A 25,405-nucleotide genomic window follows, 5' to 3' on the forward strand; every position below is an offset into this window, starting at 1 on the left:
GCAGCTTCATTAAATAGTACCCGCAAAACACCAGTCTCAATGTCAACAGTGAAGAGGCGACTCTGGGATGCTGGCCTTCAAGGCAGAGTTGCCAAGAAAAAGCCACTAAGTTACTGTGCTGTACTTAACAATGTTCTGAAGTCTATTTTACCCAGGGGAAAAGCGGCTTTACCTGAATCAAAGGGAGGACCACTTCACAAACTTCAGCCAGGTGATTGGCTGGTCATCAAGGACCTTTGCACAGAGGTCTACGTGGGTTCACGCCAGCCACTGCAGGTGCCCCACAACCCAGACGAAGATGGTCCATTGTAGGCAACCCCAGATGCCATTGGAGGACCAGGACTGGACTCTCATGGTTGCTTTGTGGTCAGTCTTCTCACGGCGGGACTGAAATAACAGCTGCTCCAGCTCGAGCCAACGGCAGGCTCAGGACAGGAGTCCTGCAAATAATTGCCGCTCCAATACAAGAAGAAGCAGGAGGTCGATGCATCCACTTGACGAGCATCACGTCCGGAATCACGAGGGAAACACTTGGTGGTCACTGCTTAATCATACACTAAAAACTGAACTGATGGTAGAAAACACCTCCTATCTATGTAGTCTTTTTCCACACTCAGCGATTTCACCATTCTTATAGTATTCAGTTGAGGCCAGCATGAACCTTTTTGGGATAGGGGGCAGCATTTTCACTTTTGGATGAATAGCGTGTCCAGACTGGACTGCCTCCTACTCTGTCCCAGATGCTAATATATGCATATTATTATTAGTATTGGATAGAAAACACTCTGAATTTTCTAAAACTGTTTGAATGATGTCTGTGAGTATAACAGAACTCATATGGCAGGCAAAAACCTGAGAAGAAATCCAAACAGGAAAACAGTGCCTATTGAAATCCCAGTGAGATATGAATGAGGATGCACTTCCTAGGGCTTCCACTAGATGTCACCGTCTTTAGAAACTGGTTTGAGGATTCTACTATAAAGGAGGGGCTCATAATAACTCTTGAGTGAGTGGTCTGGCAGAGAGACTCGGTCTCATGATGCGCGCTACCGACAGAGTTTGCTCTCGTTCCAAGGCTTTTCTTCAGACAATGAAATTCTCCGGTTGGAACCTTATTGATGATTTATGTTAAAACATCCTAAAGATTGATTGCATACCTCATTTGACTTGTTTCTACGGACTGTAACGGAACTTTTCGAGTTTTTGTCTGGAGGAAGTGCTCGGGCCTCATGAAGATGGATTACTGGGCTGAATACACTAACAACAAGTGGCTAAATGATGGGCTTTATGGAACAAATCAGTCATTTATTGTCGAACTGCGATTCCTGGGAGTGCCTTCTGATGAAGATCATCAAAGGTAAGTGAATATTTATAGTGTTTTTTCTAGCTTCTGTTGACGCCAAAATGGTGGATATTCCTCTGGCTGTTTTGGGTTTTAATTCTGTGAATAAACCTTGCATCTTTTATCAATGTTTATTATGAGTATTTCTGCAAAATTACCGGATGTTTTGGAATCAAAACATTACTGCCCGTAACGCGCCAATGTTAACTTTTGATATAAATATTCACATTATCAAACAAAACATACATGTATTGTGTAACATGAGGTCCTATGAGTGTCATCTGATGAAGATCATCAAAGGTTAGTGATTAATTTTTATCTCTATTTCTGCTTTTTGTGAGTCCTATCTTTGGCTGGAAAATGGCTGTGTGTGTTTTTGTGACTTGACTCTGACCTAACATAGTCATATGTTGTGCTTTCGCTGTAAAGCATTTTTGAAATCGGACATGATGTGTAGATTAACAAGATGTTCATCTTTAATTTGCTGTATTGGACTTGTTAATGTGTGAAAGTTACATATTTCAAAAACATATTTTTGAATTCCGCGCGCTGCCTTTTCTAGCGGAACCCCTGCTCTAGAAAGGTTAATGACACTATGTGCACTGGAAGTGCTCTTATCAAATTTAACTTCATGGGGTAAACCTTCACAGGGTAAAACTTTGGGGAAAATGCATTAATGGTGATTTTTCATTGACAAAAGATATGAGAGGCTGATTTGATTGTACACGTCGGTGTACCAAAATTATTTTAGAACCCAGACACCGTGTACCAGAGCCTATTCTAATCCAACCCCGGCGAACCCCATTCCAAACCTGCCATTGTCACAACCCAAGTAATATCTCCATACCACAATTCAATGAATCCTATCTGGGAATGTCAACATGTGTTAATTACCGTGTCTTCCCAATAGGATGTAGCTGGATAAATGGAACATAAGCTTCCAGCATTACCGTTAAACTGAATGTGGGGTACACCGCTCTTCAGACAGAAATATACATTTACTCTCCACATCAATATGGCTCAGCCACGGTTACTGATCATTATTGGATCTGTGGTAATAAGGCATATCTTTATTTACCGACAAATTGGACAGGGTGCTGTGTTTTTTGGTAAACTAAATATATCCATTGTTGTAATGCATAAAACCAACTCCTCCATTCCAAGCAATTAAAGCAATTCAATTACGTTCCAATTGAGTCATGACGATCCTCGAAACCTGAAAGGTTTTGGCACAGCTTCATTCCTTGGTATGGGGCATCGGAGAATGCCCATGATTTAGCTTTATTAGGATATAATTTTTCATCTTTGGTAAATTTAGCCACTTCAGGACTTTCAATAATAAGACCGGAATTGCAAGCCGCTCGCCTCACGGCTATACAGAATAGGGTAATGCATGACATGTTGCTAGAACGGGAGGGGGGAGTGTGCAAAATGATAGGTGACCATTGCTGTACATTCATACCCCGACGATGAGGGTAACTTGACTATGGTAGTGTAACATCTGAAAGAGCTCAACAGTGATCTCACAAACGAACTCCAACCAGACAACGATTGGAATCTGTTTGGATCGGTTCAGCCATTATTTGGTGTTATGGGAGCTACAATATTTCATTGGTTGATTTATGGCTTAGTTATTTTTTTCTTCAATAATGCTTATTTCAATTTATGTTAAGAAATTGTGCTGCAAAGCCGTTGAGACTATTCTTGCCATGCCATTACTGACCCCTGAAGGAGACGCCTCAGAACCCTATTTACCTGATTTATTTCCTATGTCTGATTACATGGTGGATGAAGACGATGATAATCCATAAAACCAAGGTTAAAACATGGAGTTAATGTTGCAGCATGTCCATAGTCCATGTTCACAGTGAGGGTTATGTGAATGGTGCTCCCAAGGTAGAGTTAAGGGCCAACCGTCATGATGACCCTGTGGCAATATGAACAGTCTCAACGAAGTGATTGCCTTGTGTGTGGTGATAAAACATGTACCGATGTTTATATTCATATGTTCTTTTCCCTGTTTTTTTGCACTATGTGAACGTTTGAAACTTAATGACAACGATAATTTACAAATTGTTATGTGCTAAGTGTAAGAAAAGTATTTCCTTTTCCTCTTTTTCCTCATGTCAATGCTTGTCAATGCTTCAGGTTCTATCAGGTTGAGACTTAGTCTCAAAAGGGAGGAAATGTCATGGAAAATGACATAATTTGTCATGCTATGCCATGTTTTTCTGCTTAAAGAATAGTCTCGTTATGTGTTAGTGTATTTTCTAACCTGCTACAAACTTGTCTTGGTGTGACTTAGTCATAAGACTGGGTGAGGGTAACTTACAGCTAAGAGACGTTTGGGTGCAACCGCAGCATGTGAAATCCTGTGGGTTTACTATCTACAGAAAGTCACATGTATGGAACCTTGCAGAAAGGAGTACAATATAGGGTTTGTTGTTGTGAATGCAGTTAGACGGTTGAGCCCTCGGGCTATCAACCTCATGCAATCTTAAAGTCTGCACAGACAACTTATTACCTTTTACACACTATCTGCTGACTGCCACGTATACAGAAAGGGGTTGTATTTTCTCTATAAAAGCAGAGACCTGGCTATGTTTGTTAACCTCTTGTGTCGAGCAATCCCGTATCCGGGAGCGTAATCGTAGCCTCAAGCTCATTACCATAACGCAACGTTAACTATTCATGAAAATCGCAAATGAAATGAAAGAAATATATTCACTCACAAGCTTAGCCTTTTGTTAACAACACTGTCATCTCAGATTTTCAAAATATGCTTTTCAACCATAGCTACACAAGCATTTGTGTAAGAGTATTGATAGCTAGCATAGCATTAAGCCTAGCATTCAGCAGGCAACATTTTCACAAAAACAAGAAAAGCATTCAAATAAAATCATTTACCTTTGAAGAACTTCGGATGTTTTCAATGAGGAGACTCTCAGTTAGATAGCAAATGTTCCGTTTTTTCAAAAAGATTATTTGTGTAGGAGAAATCGCTCCGTTTTGTTCATCATGTTTGGCTAAGAAAAAAACCCGAAAATTCAGTCATTACAACGCCAAACTTTTTTCCAAATTAACTCCATAATATCGACAGAAACATGGCAAACGTTGTTTAGAATCAATCCTCAAGGTGTTTTTCACATATCTATTCGATGATAAATCATTCGTGGCAGTTGGGTTTCTCCTCGGAAGCAAATGGAAAAATACACGCAGCTGGAGATTACGCAATAATTGCGACGGAGGACACCAAGCGAGCACCTGGTTGATGTAGTGTAAAATGGTCAATCTTCCAATGATATGCCTACAAATACGTCACAATGCTGCAGACACCTTGGGGAAACGACAGAAAGTGTAAGCTCATTCCTGGCGCATTCACAACCATATAAGGAGACATTGGAACACAGCACCTTCAAAATCTGGGGCATTTCCTGTTTGAAAGTTCTGTGGCACTCACAGATAATATCTTTGCAGTTTTGGAAACGTCAGAGTGTTTTCTTTCCAAAGCTGTCAATTATATGCATAGTCAAGCATCTTTTTGTGACAAAATATCTTGTTTAAAACGGGAACGTTTTTTTATCCCAAAATTAAAAGAGCGCCCCCTATATCGAAGAAGTTAAGCTTTCAACTCTGATCCATTCTTGGTGATGTTGATTGCTTAATTTTTGCAAATCTTATAATAAAGTTTTTGTTGGAAGAATCTACATTCTCTCTCTTCCTCTAGAACTTCCCTGACAGGCATCACAGCAGCAAGATTTGTGACCTGTTGCCACAAGAAAAGAGCAATCAGTGAAGAACAAACACCATTATAAGTACAAACTATGTTTATGTTTATTTATTTTACCTTTTGTACTTTAATTATTTGTACGTCATTACAACACTATATATAAACATAATGACATTTGAAATAGCTTTATTCATTGTAAACTTTGTGTGTGTAATGTTCACAGATTTTTTTATTGTTCATTTCACCTTTGTTTATTATCTATTTCCCTTGCTTTGGCAATGTAAACATAAGTTTCCCATGCCAACAAAGCCCTTAAAATGAAATTGAATAGGGAGAGAGAGAGACAGACAGAAGGATATTACTCATCTACAGTGTCTGTCTCAACAAAGGGAAACCCACTGCCCTTAGCTACAGAATACATTTAAAATACTCATCTTTTCTAAACGCTGAAGTCAAACCAATGGATTCACAAAAGAAATCATTCAACTTCGATTTTCAGTTGCCAGTTGCAGTTTTGAACTGACAACTGAATAAATTAATTGGAATCAGAGAAGACTGTGCAATATAAATTATATACTAACCTACCTCTAATGCAGGCACACACCCAATGCAATACGATTAGAAAACATCTATTGATTAAAAATAGGAATGAGAGAAGACCGTGGTATTAAACCAGGGTGTATAATTGATGTACCACTGCTCCTCTAACACCCAATTGATATGTTATGTAAAATTAGGTATTTCTTATTTCCTGGGTCAGCAGCAGACCAGTGACATCTCCAATACATTCAAATCAGTCCCCTGCAGCCCCATCTCACTTGCTTTCTCTCCTGCTTTCTCTCTCTTTATGTCTCTCTCTCCACCCACTCTCTCTTCTCAGTGAGCTTGGCTCTGGGTGGTCTGAGTCCCACAGACCACGGGCCCAATAGAGGGTACCTCTTTTACGCCCCGATTAGATCAACAGCGTCATTGCATCAATGATGCTTAATAAATTCTGCAGTCAAACCTTTTCATTATGTAATCCAACATATCCATATATATCCATACATATCCATCTTTACTGGATATGTGTTCAAAAAAAGTTCAACATTTACCTTTCGCTACCATTTATGTCAAGTCTACACATACAGTTTGATGCACATGTTGGTTATATCCACAGAACAAAGAATGCACTGCAACTGTCTCTGCAATGCTGCAAGGCAAACATGGATATTTATCTATGGATATTAATGTACTTCTCGTGCACCAAAATGCCATGGCGATGTCGATGTGATCCAGGCGTTACCCCTCCAGTCATCAGCACAAGTCACAGTCACAGAGCCACATAGGATCTAAAATTGGGCCAGTTTGCTACAGCAGGAAAAGAATACTCCAGCAAAAGGAAATGTGAATTATCATGTGGATTATAATAAATGGTTATCTTTGTAGAAGTTGATACATTTTTTGTAAGGGGAAATTAAGTCTGACATTTCAAAGTGGAGATTACAAACTTCAGAAGCCTTTTAAACCTCAAATACACTACAAGTTGTACATTTTAGTCATGGACAAAGTGCTCTGCTTCAGTGAAAGGGTCCATAAGATACTTGCTCAGCCTAAATCCCCTTTTGGATTTGATCGGCTACCCATCTCTGACACCTGCTGGGCTGTGGCCAATAGTATGATATTTCTCTGGCTCAGAGTCAGTAGCAGTGTTCTCACCACCTTCCCCTACGGTGACCTTTTGACCCACCAGCTGGCACTGCATCCTCTCTAGGCTGACTAGGGACCCAGTCTGTCTGTTCATTCACAGTAGCAATACAAACCTGAGGTCCTTCTCCCCCTTCACCCCCCCTGCCTCCCCCACAGTCTCCCTCCTCCTCCCCCAGTCACTCACCTGCATCTCCTTGTCTCCGTACTTAGAGGTGTTCTTGCTGCCCTGGCTCTTCCTGCGTAGCTTCTTCAGTTCATCCTGACACTTCTCCAGACTCTCTCCTTTACTCTTGTGCTCCGTCTGGTACTTCTTTAGAGCAGCCTGTAGGGGGAGTATAGATTCAGTTTTAAAAGCTCTACACAGAAAAAAAGTTATCGAGGGGTTCTTCTTCAGGGTGATATGGGTAACCATTTTCCTTTGCGTATCAGGAAGGGTTATTTACTGCTGAGATGGTTGTGAAGAACCGACCGGTTCTTCCCCTCTCCAAAATGTTTTGATTTCATTCCATGAAATGCTAAACCGTTAACAAAGTTCCTGTAATTTTATGTTACGCTACGGCTACTGTTTGCAGTAAAAGTACTTTAAACAACAGCAAGTTACTGCAATAACACAGCTGAATTAAGGTGTTATTGCTGTAAAAGGACAAGATGCTACTGAATGCTGATTACTTGGGACTACACTTGATTTAATGACCTGATTTAATGAACTGCCGTAAGTTCTGTAATTGTACAGGATAAGTAATATTATAAACCTAAACTGGGATTTGAATTGCTATGCCACCAAAGGAATATAAAAAGGTAAAGGGGGATACCTAGTCAGTTGTACAACTGAATGCGTTCATCTAAAATGTGTCTTCCGCATTTAACCCAAACCCTATGAATCAGAGAGGTGTGGAGGGCTGCCTTAAATTGACATCCACGTCATCGGCGCACGGGGAACAGTGGGTTAACTGCTTTGCTAAGGGGCAGAACAACAGATGTTTACTTTGTTAGCTCTGGGATTCGATCCAGCAACCTTTTGGTTATTGGCCCAATGCTCCTGCCAGGCCATGAAAAAGATTGGCCACAGATTTGACGGTAAGAATACATTTCTGCAATTTTGCTAAAGGTTGCCCAGAATCAAGTCCAATCTGACAACACGAACAAAACAATATTTACATGATTTCACTGTAATACTTATCCTGTAAAATTAAATATAAATAAAAATAATAATATATAATATAATAAATATAATAATTTACAAGAGTGTACTTTAATCAGCATACAGCAGCATTCTGTCATTTTACAACAATAACGCCTAAATTCAACTGTAAAAATACAATATAAATTGTTCCTGTATTTTTTGTGCAACTCAGTAGCTGGTAACATAATGCCAAATTTCAGGTAGTTTTTAACAGTGTCTGCCATAAGTCCATCTGAAGTATTGTATAAGTGTAACTGTAGAATCTGTCATTGGTTCTACCTGGAACCAGAGGGTTTTTCATGAGAGGGTTCTAAATGGATCTCCAACGGGTTTCCCTACAGGTACAAATTAAAGGGTTCTATGGGGCACCAAAAAGGGTTCCCCCATAGGGACAAATTACAGAAACCTGGAACCAGTGGGTTCTTCATGAGATGGTTCTACAAAATGTTTTTAAGGGTTCTACGTAGCACCCAAAAGGGTTCCCCCATAGGGACAAATTAAATCATTTCTACTAGTTCTAATCTTTATTAATCTCTATCATACCCACACACCCAGTGGTGTAGCAGGAAATTCAGGTCGCTAGCAACAGTGAGGTTATGAGTTAAAATCCCAAGTGAGGTTAACTCCTAAGTAATCAGAATAAAGAAGCGTACTGTCCCTTACCAGTAGCCGGGAAATATTTAACAATGTAATGAAGAACCCTCTGGTTCCTGGTATAACTGTAAGCAATTATACAAATTGTTATACAAAGGGTTATCCAAAGGTTTATCCAAAGGGTTATCCAAAGGGTTATCCAAAGAACCAATATCAAAAGTTTTCCCCTACAGGGACAACATTTTTAAAAACATGTTGGTACTAACTAGCACTTTTTTTGTGTATACAGTCATTGGCTACCCTAAACTAGTGTTCTACCAATTAAGTTATTTGTTTGGTCCCATTTTAATCCACCGGACCACCTTTTATTCACTGATTGATGCAATATAGCATAATCCAAGCGGATGGGTTGCCTGCCTGCCTGCCTGGTGGCCGCAAAACAATGTTTCCAATCTTTTATTTCTGTCTGATGGAAAAACCTAGCTGAGCGTGGCTAATTACTTTTGTCAATGCTGAATTAACAGAGCAGAGCAAGAGAAGGGCAGCATATGCCAGCATGCCAAAAATGCCCTCAAATGAACTGATGAGGTAAATATTTCAAATTTCAAATAGATGCTACAGTATTATTAAATTAGTGACTCTGGTACAGATTTTATTTTGTGAGCATCCAGAAATGACACTTTCATTTAAAGGGATGTTTCAGTGGGATGACATTCATAGTAGGCCTTTATTTATTCCCAATTCTACAGACGTTGTCTGGGAAAGCTTTGAAAAAGAAAGGAAAACCTCAAGAAACAAATCCAACACTTCAAATATCTCTAGAAATGTGTTTATCGCTTTAATTAAACTCAAACTTCTACATCTTTGTATTTTCCTAAAATGGGTAATAGCCAGTAATTCATGGAGCGGAAAGTAAGAGAAGAAATTAATTCATGTAACTTTATTGCAGAGTGGTTATGATTAAAACATGTGGGAAATTGTCAGAAAGCTGTGGAGTTTGTCTCTAACTGATGATTTGATGAGAATTTGGATCCTACCCTGCCCCATAAGGAGGCCTAGCTAGCTGACTTAAAATACAATTAAAAGCACAAGTCTGCTTCAACTCTTTGTTAATGAGGCATTCACTTCAGAATACACACACCACTGACACAGAAGTATATAGAGGCATTATATAAATCTGAACTAAAAATTAAATGAACTCTGCTGTAATGTCATGAGAACACAGTTAGTAACTATGAATAATTATAGGTCATAATAAGCTATATTTGTAAGGGCCATCAACCTATAACCATTACCATAGAGTGAAGGTGAGAACACACCTAAAGGTATATTTAGAGGGTGCTAAATAGCAAGGAGTTACTACAGTGAATGAATGGGAGACAACAATGAATGACCTTTCCTAGGAGGACACTCACATTTAGGTAGCGTGCATCCAGCTCCACCTTCTTCTCCAGCTCTGTCAGAAGCTCATTGTGGAAAGACTTCAGCTAGAGGACAGAAAGGACTCCAAAGAGTTAATGATAACATAAGATACACCCACACATCTCATCACCAACACAGACAGGAATAGAACCTGCTTCAGGTTGTTACGTTCTCAACTTCCAAACCAGACTTGTTTGTTTAAAAAAAAAAATTGACTAGTCTGGCTGGCTGTCAGCGTGTGTTGTGGTGTCAACATGACTTGGAGAGAGACGTTTGTCGTGACATCAAAACTAACACACTCAAAGGATTAGGGGAGGTTGTGTAGCACCGGTATGTAAATTATGTCGAAATTTATGCCAATGTTGAGGTTATTTATGTGTGTGTGAACACGTGCCTGTGTACTCTCAGTAAAACAAGTGTCCCCATATGAGAACTATTTGAAAAACCCTTTTGGTTCCATGAACCCCAAAGAGTTCTACATGGAACCAAAAAGGGTTCTACCTGGAACCAGACAGTGTTATCCTATGGGGACAGCCGAAGAAGCATTTTGGAAACTTTTTTCCTAAGAGTGTGTATGTTGACAATTTACTTTTGTGTCAATAGAGACAAATAGCAGAGTTATCTCCAGTCCCAGACCAGGCGGAACTGAAAACAAACTACAAAACAACTGAATCAATGGTGCCTCTAAATAATGAAACATCCCAGATTAACACATGCTGAGGTGGTGTCTTCAGATGACAGAGGGACTCTAATTAATAAAAACAAGAAAGTCCCCTTCGCTCTGCTTTGGAGTACTGCTCTTTCTAAAGGGCCCTTAAAGTTACAGTGTCCCAAATAGTACCCTATTACTTATACACTACATTATTTTTTACCAGAGCTTATGAGCCCTAGTCAAAAGTAGTGCACTGCACAGGGAATAGGGTGCCATTCGAGACTGAAACTGTATCAAAACCCTTCGGTCTCTTTTCTTCTCTTTTTGTCTTAGTAGTCTGAAGCAAAGTCTGAAGCAATAATATTTTCTCAAATTCTAGAAGTTGGCTGTGTGCTGTAAGAGCAGGAACAGACGAGATGTAAGTGTGTATAAAAACAATAGTTAAGAGGCCAGTAGTCCATTGTTTGTGTGTGCGTAGTAGAGCTCTGTTCCTTTGAATTCAAGCATTGCACAGTATCTTCATATTTTCAGGCAATGGCTTTAAAACGAGGATTAGCAAAATACTTAGTTAGCTCCTGGTATAGATTGTGATTGGGTGATACTAGAGTTGAGATGCCAGAGCAAATGTAAGAGACAATAAGCCTTCATCATCCTGATCATGGTCCTGTGTTTTTCTCACCATATCTTCAAGCTGCATCTGGATCTGTCTGTGGACCTCAGCCATCTGAAAGAGAACGTCCCCTAAAGAGAGAACACACGGGAAAGAAAATGGGGAAAAGAGAGAGAGGGAGAAAGAAAGAGACAGAATGATATTAAATATTATGTGTGTCGCTGAAAGCTACATCAACGTGCAAAAACCAGACCATGCAGCCACACAAAACACTTGGAAGACAGGTGGAGTGAGGGAGGGAGACGAGGGAGGAGAGGATGGGAATGAACAGGATGGAACATCAGTCAAGTCACGGAACTGAAAACATTGTCAACTTAAAAGAATAGAACACAAATATAAAAACAGAAACAGAGAATGTAAGAAAGTCACGAGCTAAACAAGATATCTAAAGACACAACTCTGTCTGTAAAAAGAAATGAAAGTAGTCATGGTAATATTAGCTCATTTTACTAGTACTGAGAACATAAAGCACAAATACTCCATATATTCAGTACAAATTTGTCATATTATGAGAAAGAAATCAAATGAAACTTCCACAAATGAATGAGTACTTCTTTATACTAAGAGATAGTGCTTTGCATTAAATAAAACAAAATAAAAATACTTCAAACAAAAAAAGCAGAACCAAGAGAAAAGTTGAAAATAAAACAAACAGAAAGTAAACGGTGATTCATGCAGCCAGGGAGATATAATGCGTGTCATTTTAAGATACCTACATGCTGCCTCTTCTGAATATGCAATGCATTGTAAAAAAAAGGAACACAAAGATCTAGTTTGAGCAAAGAACGAATAGAAGGGTAAAGAACTGGAGAGACAGTGACAGATCAAACTACCCCAGAGAAACGAGACAAGACAGGTTTCCAAATAGGTTCCCCAGATAAAAGAATGAGACACATGAAAGGGTTCCACACACAAACGGTGATTGTGTTCACTCAAATATTGACTTAGCAGACATTCAAAGGGAGACGATTTATTGGAATCTATTCATTATCCAGATATAAATCAAAGAATTCTCATTTCCAATCTCACCGCACCCTCTCTATTTCTATGTAACACACTGCCCTACCCTGACATCATTTGCTGTATAATATGTGGTCAGTGGCGTTCTGAGTTCAGTAATTTAGGTTATTAAACACGTTAGAAAGGAGAAGAAGAGCTGAGGGTAGAGAGTAAAACTAAGGGAACATGATGATCCTTCCCATGTGGAACTAAAGAAGTAAGGAGAACATTCTAAGAGAACATTCTAGAGGGGGGCTTTCCATAGAATTAGGAATTAGAATACAAATTAATTTAATAGGATCTCTATGGGGCTTTCTTTTACGACATCACAGCATAGGGAGGCTTATCAGGAGGTGTTGAGGTCATCAAGCTACGACTCTAAATGAGAAGGGGATTTAGGAGTAGGGAAGGTTTGGAAAGCATTAAGGTCCCTTCTAACAAGGTTTGGACCGGATTCGACATTTTCAAATCTACAAAAACAGCATGTTTTGCAAAACTGTTACAGTGCACACAACATATGAGTTTATTGGCTTAGAGATTATATTGTTAGCTGCACAATGCACACACTTAAAAAATCTTAAACTCTTACACCCGCTGGTGGCATTTTCTAAACAACACATAATATTGTATACAACCCTGATAAAGTACATATAGGTTTAAAAAATATAAGTCCTACTAACACATGCTTAGTACTGTTGTGAGAATGCTGTTCATTGACTACAGCTCAGCATTTAACACCATAGTACCCTCCAAACTCGTCATCAAGCTCGAGACCCTGGGACTCCACTCCGCCTTGTGCACCTGGGTACTAGACTTCCTGACGGGCCGCCCCCAGGTGGTGAGGGTAGGTAACAACATCTCCATCCCGCTGATCCTCAACACTGGGGCCCCACAAGGGTGCGTACTGAGCCCTCTCCTGTACTCCCTGTTCCCCCACGACTGCATGGCCACGCACGCCTCCAACTCAATCATCAAGTTTGCTGACGACACAACAGTGGTAGGCTTGATTACCAACAACGACGAGACGGTCTACAGGGAAGAGGTGAGGGCCCTCGGAGTGTGGTGTCAGGAAAATAACCTCACACTCAACGTCAACAAAACTAAGGAGATGATTGTGGACTTCAGGAAACAGCAGAGGGAACACCCCCCTATCCACATCGATGGAACAGTAGTGGAGAGGGTAGCAAGTTTTAAGTTCCTCGGCGTACACATCACAGACAAACTGAATTGGTCCACCCACACAGACAGCATCGTGAAGAAGGCGCAGCATCGCCTCTTCAAACTCACGAGGCTGAAGAAATTTGGCTTGTCACCAAAAGCACTCACAAACTTCTACAGATGCAGAATCGAGAGCATCCTGTCAGGCTGTATCACCGCCTGGTACGGCAACTGCTCCGCCCACAACCGTAAGGCTCTCCAGAGGGTAGTGAGGTCTGCACAACGCATCACCGGGGACAAACTACCTGCCCTCCAGGACACCTACACCACCCGATGTCACAGGAAGGCCATAAAGATCATCAAGGACAACAACCACCCGAGCCACTGCCTGTTCACCCCGCTATCATCCAGAAGGCGAGGTCAGTACAGGTGCATCAAAGCTGGGACCGAGAGACTGAAAAACAGCTTCTATCTCAAGGCCATCAGACTGTTAAACAGCCACCACTAACATTGAGTGGCTGCTGCCAACACACTGACTCAACTCCAGCCACTTTAATAATGGGAATTGATGGAAATTTATGTAAAATATATCACTAGCCACTTTAAACAATGCTACTTAATATAATACTACTATATAATGCTACTTAATAAATTATTTATCTCATATGTATACGTATATACTGTACTCTATCATCTACTGCATCTTTTTGTAATACATGTATCACTAGCCACTTTAAACTATGCCACTTTGTTTACATACTCATCTCATATGTATATACTGTACTCGATACCATCTACTGCATCGTGCCTATGCCGCTCTGTACCATCACTCATTCATATATCTTTATGTACATATTCTTTATCCCTTTACATTTGTGTGTATAAGGTAGTAGTTTTGGAATTGTTAGCTAGATTACTCGTTGGTTATTACTGCATTGTCAGAACTAGAAGCACAAGCATTTCGCTACACTCGCATTAACATCTGCTAACCATGTGTATGTGACAAATAACATTTGATTTGATTTGGTTAGAAAGGTAAGAACTGTGGATTCTGATGGTGTCTAGGTGTGACTACTACAAATCTACAAGACTACAATGATGTGACTACTACAAATCTCTTCCTAGTAACAGAATTGAAAGTCTAGGTTTGAAATAAAATGTCGGCCATTACTGTTCACAAAGGATTTTTTTAAATAAAGTAAAAAAGGAATGAATACAACCCTGATCACGCATAAACAGTTCACTTTCACAGCAGCCATGTTGTATTCCTTCTCACATATACAGTTGAAGTCGGAAATGTACATACACCTTAGCCAAATACATTTAAACTCAGATTTTCACAATTCCTGACATTTAATCCTAGTAAAAATTCCCTGTTTTAGGTCAGTTAGGATCACTTTATTTTAAGAATGTGAAATGTCAGAATAATAGTAGAGAGAAGGATTTATTACAGCTTGTATTTCTTTCATCACATTCCCAGTGGGTCAGAAGTTTACATACACTCAATTAGTATTTGGTAGAATTGCCTTTAAATTGTTTAACTTGGGTCAAACGTTTCAGGAAGCTTTCCACAAGCTTCCCACAATAAGCTGGGTGAATTCTGGCCCATTCCTCCTGACAGAGCTGGTGTAACTGAGTCAGGTTTGTAGGACACCAGGTTTGTAGGACAACCGTAGTCTGGCTTTTTTATGGCGGTTTTGGAGCAGTGGCTTCTACCTTGCTCAGCGGCCTTTCAGGTTATGTTGATATAGGACTCGTTTTGCTGCGGATATAGATACTTTTGTACCTGTTTCCTCCAGCATCTTCACAAGGTCCTTTACTGTTGTTCTGGGATTGATTTGCACTTTTTGCACCAAAGTACATTCATCTCTAGGAGACAGAACGTGTCTCCTTCCTGAGTGTTTTGACGGCTGCGTGGTCCCATGGTGTTAATACTTGGGACCACGCTGTACTACTTTGTACAGATGAACATGGTACCTTCAGGTGTTTGGAAATGTCTTTTTTTCTGAGGTCTCTCTAGTCTGTGAAGGGGTTCTCAAACTTTTTGAGTCTGGTGACCCCTTTTGTGATAGCAAATTCATCAGGGACCCCCTCATAATCAGAACGCAACTCGAGTGAGAGAAAAATAGCATACGATGAGTTTTAATATGACTTCAGCCGTGCATGGCTGGACGAACCAATACTTGGGCCCTGGGAATGAACATTTAAAGGCCCGCCTCTTGGCATCGGAGAGAAAATTTTACAGTTCTTGCAAGCCATCTGATGCATATTCAAATGTCATAAACCAGCACTGCAGAGCTCTCCCTGTCCTATGCCGTGCCTTGATTGTGTTACTGTTGATGATATCTTTAAATGTGCATGTACATCCTGGCCCATCTACTGTTGCTAGCCCCAATTCTGACTTGTGCTCTGATATCTGCTTCACTGATTTCTGCTCTCGTAAAACACTAGACACTAGAAGCTTATTACCTAAAATGGATAAATTGAAAGTGTGGGTTCACAGCTTCAATCCAGATGTGTTGTCCATTACTGCGATATTGTTAAGGAAGAGTGTTTTGAATACTGATGTTAACCCTTCTGATTATAACCTTTCTCTGCAAGACAGATCTTCCAAAGGATCACCTTCAGTGCTTGGTTGTCTCCTTCAAGTCTTGACCAGGCCTGTACCCTACCTGCCCTAAGCTCTCTCCTGGCACCTTACACTAAGTCTGAATTTGTCCTGATAGGTGACCTAAACTGGGACATCCTTAAACCGCCTGACCAAGTCCTAAAGCAATGGGACTCCCTAAATCTTTCTTAGATTATTACCAATCCCACAAGGTATGACTACAAACACCCAGAAAAGGCTACTCTCTGTGATGATGTTATGCTCACAAATAATCGTGATAGGTTTCAGTCTAGTGTTTTCTGTATTGACCTTTATTTAACTAGGCAAGTCAGTTAAGAACAAATTCTTATTTTCAATGACGGCCTAGGAACAGTGGGTTAGCTGCCTTGTTCAGGGGCAGAAAGGCAGATTTCTACCTTGTCAGCCTGGGGATTCGATCTAGTAACCTTTCGGGTTACCAGTCCAACGCGCTAACCACTAGCCTACCTGCCACCTGTAGCAATCACTGTTTTACAGCCTGTGTTCATAATGGCTGCTCAGTGAAACGACCTGTCCTGATTTGTCATAGACGCTTGCTAAAAAACTGTAATGAGCAAGTCTTCCTTCATGAACGGGCCTCTGTAAAATGGTATAGAATCAGCGTGATCCCCTCTGTCGAATACGCTTGGACCTTCTTTTTTATATTTTCAGTTGTATTGTTAACGAACATGCCCCCATTAAGAAAATGAGAATTAAAAACAGGTTCAGCCCCTTATTTGACCTTGATCTTGCAGAAAACTCGAACTCAAGAATTGCATTTGGCGAAAGGCTTGGCACACGCACACTCAGGCTGACTGGCTCTCATTCAGGAAAATGAGAAATAAGTGCACTCGGGCTATCCGGAAGGCCAAAATTAGTTACTTTGAGGAGTAGGTCTCTCTGTGTGGGTCTAATCCCAAGAAGTTCTGGAAAACTGTTAAAGACCTGGAGAATAAACCCTCCTCCTCACAGCTGCCCATGTCCCTTAATATTGATGATGTGGTTGTTACAGACAAGAAGCACATGGCCGAGCTCTTTAATCACCACTTCATTAAGTCAGGACTCCTATTTTATTCAGCCTTGCCTCCTTGCCCGTCCAACATTTCCTCATCTCCTTCAGATGTGACTATCCCTGATGCTTCTCCCTTTTTTTCCCCTACCCTGCTACAAGGTTTCTCCCTGCAGGCAGTCACTGACTCCAAGGTGCTAAAGGAGCTCCTGAAACTTGAACCCCAAAAAACATCTGGGTCAGATGGTTTAGACCCTTTCTTCTTTAAGGTTGCTGTCCCTATCACCGCCAAGCCTATCTCTGAACTTTTTAACCTGTCTCTCCTTTCTGGGGAGGTTCCCATTGCTTGGAAGGCAGCCATGGTTTCTCCTTTATTTAAAAGGGGGAGATCAAGCTGATCCTAAATGTTATAGGTCTATTTCTATTTTGCTCTGTTTATCAAAAGTGTTGGAAAAACATGTCTTTGGCCTGGTTTGCTAACTACCTCTCTCAAAGAGGCCGTGTATAAAGTCAGCAAATCTGCTGTCTCAGCCACTGCCTGTCACCAAGGGAGTACCCCAAGGCTCGATCCTAGGCTCCACGCTCTTCTCAATTTACATCAACAACATAGATCAGGCAGTAGGAAGCTCTCTCATTCATTTATATGCAGATGATAGTCTTATACTCAGCTGGCCCCTCCCTGGATTTTGTGTTAAACGCTCTACAGCAAAGCTTTCTAAGTGTCCAACAAGCTTTCTCTACCATTAACCTTGTTCTGAACACCTCCAAAACAAAGGTCATGTGGTTTGGTAAGACGAATTCCCCTCTCCCCACCAGTGTAATTATTACCTAAGGGTTAGACAGTACACTTTCCTTCTCTCAGCACATATCAAAGCTGCAGGCTAAAGTTAAATCTAGACTTGGTTTCCTCTATCGTAATTGCTCTTCTTTCACCCCAGCTGCCAAACTAACATTGATTCAGATGACCATCCTACCCATGCTAGATTACAGAGACATAATTAATATTTAGGCAGGAAAGGGTGCTCTTGAGCAGCTAGATGTTCTTTACCATTTGGACATCAGATTTGCCACCAATGCTTCTATTGGGACACATCACTGCACTCTATACTCCTCTGTAAACTGGTTGATGCTTATTTATAAAACCCTATTTTGCCTCACTCCCCCCTATCTGAGATATCTACTGCAGCCCTCATCCTCCACATACAACACCCGTTCTGCCAGTCACATTCTGTCAAAGGTCCCCAAAGCACACACATCCCTGGATCGCTCCTCTTTTCAGTTCGCTGCAGCTAGCGACTGGAATGAGCTGCAACACACACTCAAACTGGAAAGTTTTATCTCAATCTCTTCATTCAAAGACTCAATCATGGACACTCTTACTGACAGTTGTGGCTGCTTTGCGTGATGTATTGTTGTCTCTACCTTCTTGCCCTTTGTGCTGTTGTCTGTGGCCAATAATGTTTGTGTCATGTTTTGTGCTGCTACCATGTTGTATTGCTACCATGCTGTTGTCAGGTTGTGTTGTTACCATGCTGTGTTGTCACGTGTTGCTCCCTTGCTATGTTGTCTTAGGTCTCTCTTTATGTAGTGTTGTCTCCCTTGTCATGATGTATGTTTTGTCCTATATTTATGATTTCTTTATTTTTAATCCTAGGCCTTTTGCCTTTTGGTAGGCCGTCATTGTAAATAAGTATTTGTTCTTAACTGGCTTGCCTAGTTAAATAAAAAAGTAATTACTTTTGCCATGACGCAAGAGATTTTGTTTTTGTTGCAGCATGAAAACGAATATCCTGCAATACCACACATTTTTCCATGACACAAAGAGAAAACTTTGTAGTTTTAAATAAAATACTAATTGGGGGGAAGAGAAGAAGTATTGAGTTGAAAAATGTATAATTGGTGGAATACTATGGATACCCATATGCCTCCCAGACCCATGTTGTCCAGGATTAAGAAAGTGTATATTCCTTCCACCAATTCGGTGCGTTTTGAGAAGTGGAGCTTGGTCCGAAAAAACATTTGATTTCATTGTTACATTCTGTCATAAAGAGCACATGTTCAACTTCATAAAACATGTTTCCCTATCTCAACAGGGTAAATAAATAAATAAAAATACTACTTAGTAAGTGCCTATTAAGTACCAAATAAAGTAACATTCTTCTTGAATCAGCCATAAATCACCATGTGACCCCATGGGAATTGAAACAACAGGGAGTGGCAATTGAAGCATCACAAAACAAACTAGCCTGCCTATCTATGGGTAACAGGGTGGACTTGTTATGCTTGACCTGCTCAGTTTTCCTCTACAAAACAACAGAAAATGGTCCAGAATAGAAGAACCAGCTCACCTGTTTTTGACTATTAGATGTTCAATGTTTCTTCATAATTTAAAAAAAAGTGTTTTGACTTTAAAATCATCCTCTACTCACTACCTTACTTCCTTCCTTCCTTCCTCTACTCACTACCTTACTTCCTTCATTCCTCTACCCACCACTCTCCTCCCTTCCTTCCTCTACCCACCAACCTCCTCCCTTCCTTCCTTCCTCTACCCACCACCCTCCTCCCTTCCTTCCTTCCATTACCCACCACCCTCCTTCCTTCCTTCCTCTACCCACCACCCTTTCTTCCTTCCTCTACCCACCACCATCCTCCTCCTTCCTTCCTCTACCCACCACCATCCTCCTCCTCCTTCCTCTACCCACCACCCTCCTCCTTCCTTCCTTCCTTTACCCACCACCCTCCTTCCTCCCTTCCTTCCTCTACTCACCACCCTCCTCCCTTCCTTCCTTCCTTTACCCACCACCCTCCTTCCTCCCTTCCTTCCTCTACTCACCACCCTCCTCCCTTCCTTCCTTCCTCTACTCACCACCCTCCTCCCTTCCTTCCTTCCTTCCTTTACCCACCACCCTCCTTCCTTCCTCCCTCTACCCACCACCCTTCCTCCCTCTACCCACCACCCTTCCTCCCTTCCTCTACTCACCACCCTCCTCCCTTCCTTCCTTCCTTTACCCACCACCCTCCTTCCTTCCTCTACCCACCACCCTTCCTACCTCTACCCACCACCCTCCTTCCTTCCTTCCGTCCTTCCTTCCTTCCTCTTCTCACCACCCTCCTCCTTCCTTCCACTTCCCACCACCCTCCTCCTTCCTTCCTTCCTTCCTCTACCCACCACCCTCCTCCGTCCTTCCTTCCTCTTCCCACCACCCTCCTCCTTCCTTCCTTCCTCTTCCCACCACCCTCCTCCTTCCTTCCTTCCTCTTCCCACCACCCTCCTCCTCCTTCCTTCCTCTTCCCACCACCCTCCTCCTCCTTTCTTCCACTACCCACCACCCTCCTCCTTCCTTCCTTCCTCTTTCCACCACCCTCCTCCTTCCTAACCTCTACCCACCACCCTCCTTCCTTCCTTCCTTCCTTCCTTCCTTCCTTCCTTCCTTCCTTCCTTCCTTCCTTCCTTCCTTCCTTCCTTCCTTCCTTCCTTCCTTCTTCCTTCCTTCCTTTCTCTACTCACTACCTTACTTCCTTCCTTCCTCTACTCGCTACCTTACTTCCTTCATTCATCTACCCACCACCCTCCTCCCTTCCTTCCTCTACCCACCACCCTCCTCCCTTCCTTCCTCTACTCACCACCCTCCTCCCTTCCTTCCTTCCTTCCTTCCTTCCTTTACCCACCACCCTCCTTCCTTCCTCTACCCACCACCCTTCCTCCCTCTACCCACCACCCTCCTCCTCCTCCTTCCTCTACCCCACCACCCCCCTCCTCCTCCTTCCTTTACCCACCACCCCTCCTTCCTTCCTCTACCCCACCCCCTTCCTACCTCTACCCACCACCCTCCTTCCTTCCTTCCGTCCTTCCTTCCTTCCTCTTCTCACCACCCTCCTCCTTCCTTCCACTTCCCACCACCCTCCTCCTTCCTTCCTTCCTTCCTCTACCCACCACCCTCCTCCGTCCTTCCTTCCTCTTCCCACCACCCTCCTCCTTCCTTCCTTCCTCTTCCCACCACCCTCCTCCTTCCTTCCTTCCTCTTCCCACCACCCTCCTCCTCCTTCCTTCCTCTTCCCACCACCCTCCTCCTCCTTTCTTCCACTACCCACCACCCTCCTCCTTCCTTCCTTCCTCTTTCCACCACCCTCCTCCTTCCTAACCTCTACCCACCACCCTCCTTCCTTCCTTCCTTCCTTCCTTCCTTCCTTCCTTCCTTCCTTCCTTCCTTCCTTCCTTCCTTCCTTCCTTCCTTCCTTCCTTCCTTCCTTCCTTCCTTCCTTTCTCTACTCACTACCTTACTTCCTTCCTTCCTCTACTCGCTACCTTACTTCCTTCATTCATCTACCCACCACCCTCCTCCCTTCCTTCCTCTATACCCACCACCCTCCTCCCTTCCTTCCTCTACTCACCACCCTCCTCCCTTCCTTCCTTCCTTCCTTCCTTTACCCACCACCCTCCTTCCTTCCTCTACCCACCACCCTTCCTCCCTCTACCCACCACCCTCCTCCTCCTCCTTCCTCTACCCACCACCCCCCTCCTCCTCCTTCCTTTACCCACCACCCTCCTTCCTTCCTCTACCCACCACCCTTCCTTCCTCTACCCACCACCCTCCTCCTCCTTCCTTCCTCTACCCACCACCCTCCTCCTCCTCCTTCCTCTACCCACCACCCTCCTCCTTCCTTCCTTCCTCTTCCCACCACCCTCCTTCCTTCCTTCCTTCCTTCCTTCCTTCCTTCCTTCCTTCCTTCCTTCCTTCCTTCCTTCCTTCCTTCCTTCCTTCCTTCCTTCCTTCCTTCCTTCCTTCCTTCCTTCCTTCCTTCCTTCCTTCCTCTTCCCACCACCTTCCTTCCTTCCTTCCTTCCTCTTCCCACCACCCTCCTTCCTTCCTTCCTTCCTTCCTTTACCCACCATCCTCCTTCCTTCCTCTACCCACCACCCTCCTTCCTTCCTCTACCCACCACCCTCCTCCTTCCTTCCTTCCTCTACCCACCACCCTCCTCCTTCCTTTCTCTACCCACTACCCTCCTCCTTCCTTCCTTCCTCTACCCACCACCCTCCTCCTTCCTTCCTTCCTCTACCCACCACCCTCTTCCTTCCTTCCTTTCTCTACCCACCACCCTCCTACTTCCTTCCTTCCTCTTCCACCACCCTCCTTCCTTCTGCAATCTTCCACCACCCTACAACTCCCTCTATCCATCAACCACCTTCCTTCTCCTTCCTTTTCTCCCTGCATCCATCCATCCACCCTCCACTCCTTCACTCAATCTTGTGAATACCACAGGCCATTAACTACATTTGTGGGCAGTAAGAAAATGAAGGTGAGGGAGGATATAGTAGCTCCATGCTCTGAGTAGCGTGACTACAGCATCTGAAGATTACTGAGCCTTATGGAGACTCCTGCTGATGTAGACTAAACAGACCACAGTGTGTGTGTGTGTGTGTGTGTGTGTGTGTGTGTGTGTGTGCATGCGGGTGAAGGTGTGTGTGTGCATGTGGATGTGTTCAACTATACTTGTGGGGACCAGAAGTTCCCACAAGAATAGTAAACAAACAAAAATGTAACCAACTGGGGATATTGTGTTAGTCCCCACAAGGGCAAATGGTATTTCTTGGGAGTTTAGAAAAGGGAAAGGGGATAAGTGTTAAGGTTAGAATTAGTGTTAAGGTTAAGGTTAGATTTAGAGTTAGGGCTAGGAGCTGTGGTTTAGGGTTGGGTTTGGAGTTATGGTTAGGTTTAGGGTGTCGGGTTAGGGTTGAGGTAAAGGTTAGGGTTAGGATCAGGGAAAATAGGATTTCAAATGGGACTAAATTGTGTCCCCACAAGGTTAGGCATACAAGACTGTGTGTGCATGTCTGTGTTTCCTTCTCTCTCTGATCTAACTCCACCCTGCCAGCTGAAATATCTGCCTCTTTCTCTCTCCTGTCCCTGCAGGCCTGTCTAAGCCTCTTACAGATAATCAGCACAGATCACAACATCTGAAGCTTAGAGAGACTATTGTTGTCTGGTCGTAGTGGAGCCCTATCAATTAAAGAATACACAATTAATGCCCCTCAGCTAGTTTGTCTTGTTCACACTGGGTCCACTGGTCTTGGGGTCAATTCTTAGGCCACAAGATTCAGGGATAACCTAAGAATCTAATCGACTGCAGGGGACAGAGAACCTAAGAATGTAATCGACTGCAGGGGACAGAGAACCTAAGAATCTAATTGATGGCAGGGGATAGAGCACTACTTTTGACCATGGTTGCGCTGGTGCAATTGTGCACTGTATAGGGATTAGGGTGCCATTTGGGACAGTCTGTCTTGTCCACTGAGGGTGCCCTGCGGTCGATTTGATTCTTAAGTGTCCCCCCTCAGTAGCCTGGTTGTCACACAATCATTGTTTTTTCCATTTCCCTCTTTCAACAAATGTAATTGGCTCATGGAGGTTGAGGATTGGTCTGTCATTCACTTTGTTACTTGCTCTCAGAGTCTGGTGATGTGTTAAAAGGACATTATTATGAATTGGATGAAGTAGTGTGTATTTTAATTTTAATACACCTAGATAACTATCTTGTACATAATGTGTGAATGACGTAGACCATCTCTGGAGAAAAGGACAGACAGTTCTCGGCTCAGGAGTCAGTGTCTTGAAAAACTAGACAGGTAAAAGAAATATTTTTTGTCGGTTAAAGCTGTATAAACTTTGATCCCTGCATCAAACAGAATAAACCAGTTTGTGAGCAGTAGACAAAAAGCGGGAGAGAAAGACCATAGCATCAGCTTCAATGCCCCTGAATGGTCTAAAACTAAAACCACTGTCTGTCTGGCACAGTAGCATCAGTTACAGTCTCACTGTGTTCCTCTGTTCAGCAGGATGTGTATTATGCTGTGTGTGTTATGCTGTGCATGTGTGTGTAATGCTGTGTGTGTGTGTGTGTGTGTGTGTGTGTGTGTGTGTGTGTGTGTGTGTGTGTGTGTGTGTGTGTGTGCTACTGTCTGTGATGTCTGTGTGATGCTGTGCTGAGCTGACCCTGCCTACAGGTAGAGTGTTCTAGCACAGGGAGGGAGGGAGCGAAACAGCCCCATTATCCAATGTGACTACCCTGAGGGCAACATTCCCGAGCCATCCAGGCTTCCTTTATTTCCCCAGCAGCATATCTATTTCTCTCTGGCTGTTGGGAGGAAGCGCCATTTTCCAAGGCACTTCATGAGACAAAACACCCATGAATGGACTACTGAGGGAGAGGTGTTGTGACTGTGAGTGTTTCTACTGGGGTGGCATAATGTGATTAAACACAAACAGGGTCAGCTAATCCACAGCAAGCTGCAGCTGGAAGACATGGAACAGTGTATAATATAGCATGATGCTTCTAGGAGGTTGTCTTTACTCAAAGTAAGGTTGATTAAATGCCTGTGTTTTGTGCTGTGGTTCGTCATCTACAGTAACTGTTCCTTACATGTCCTGAATACATCAGTGACTCCAGCTGTTGCTTTTCAGGGAGGAGACACACACACACAGAAACATGCACTCTCACACACACACACACACACACACACACACACACACACACACACACACACACACACACACACACACACACACACACACACACACACACACACACCATTATTGACTAAACAAAAAGTTCTGACACTGTTTACAGAACCAGAGTGTATAGAACCAGATACCATCTTCTTCACTTATTGGACCTCTGCACTACATTCAAGTAATTTTCCAGTACACCTACAGAAATCCAGCATCTCACATCTTATAAATAGGCCAGGACTCAATACCGTTGCTGTGTCCTTGATCACACGGCCTTAAAAACATGAATAATTTTTCGCAAAATATTCAGCTGGACACATTAAGGTTGTGGTGACATGCATCATCCTTGCTGGGGACGTCGATGAGAACCTAACCAAGTCAAGGCAGAGCTTTGGCTGATCCCTGTCCACACCAGCAAGTGTAGTTACATGTAACGTGGTTTGATTAGACACACTTGACGTCTTTAGTATACAACACCAGCTCAGACAGTATCGAAAAGAAAAATGAACCACTTAAACATGAATTACGTACACATAGATCGATACAAACAAACAAGTTCTACATGATCATTACTGATAGATGGGGCACAAAATGGAGATTGATTATTCCAGACCACAGACATGAGGGAGGGAGGGAGGGAGGCAGGGAGGGAGGGAAGGAGGCAGGCAGGCAGCCAGGTAGGGAAGGAGTGACAGAGACTGATGACTTTGGCCTACTGCTGGTCAGATTCAGCAACTAGCCAATATCTATTTTCTACACTCTGATCTATAACCTCTGACCTCTATAGGGTCCCAGAGAGACTAATCTCCGAATCTACAAC

The 25,405-nt window shown here is 42.7% G+C and overlaps 1 protein-coding gene across 7 annotated transcripts in view; it reads right to left on the reverse strand.

The window, feature by feature from the left end:
- Nucleotides 1–25,405, reverse strand: part of LOC109899921 (brain-specific angiogenesis inhibitor 1-associated protein 2) — a 188,141-nt gene that overhangs the window by 67,672 nt on the left and 95,064 nt on the right. For 4 of the 7 annotated variants that reach the window (XM_031835406.1, XM_031835409.1, XM_031835408.1 and 1 more), the window contains 4 exons: nt 11,999–12,010; nt 11,292–11,353; nt 9,954–10,025; nt 6,946–7,083 (listed from right to left, as the gene is read on the reverse strand). In XM_031835406.1, coding sequence (XP_031691266.1) covers nt 6,946–7,083; nt 9,954–10,025; nt 11,292–11,353; nt 11,999–12,010 — 284 coding nt within the window. The remainder of the gene's footprint in view (nt 1–6,945; nt 7,084–9,953; nt 10,026–11,291; nt 11,354–11,998; nt 12,011–25,405) is intronic. The other 3 variants (XM_020495555.2, XM_031835410.1, XM_031835411.1) reach the window with 1 other exon arrangement.

Source organism: Oncorhynchus kisutch, linkage group LG11, assembly GCF_002021735.2.
Source record: "Oncorhynchus kisutch isolate 150728-3 linkage group LG11, Okis_V2, whole genome shotgun sequence".
Taxonomy (NCBI): domain Eukaryota; kingdom Metazoa; phylum Chordata; class Actinopteri; order Salmoniformes; family Salmonidae; genus Oncorhynchus; species Oncorhynchus kisutch.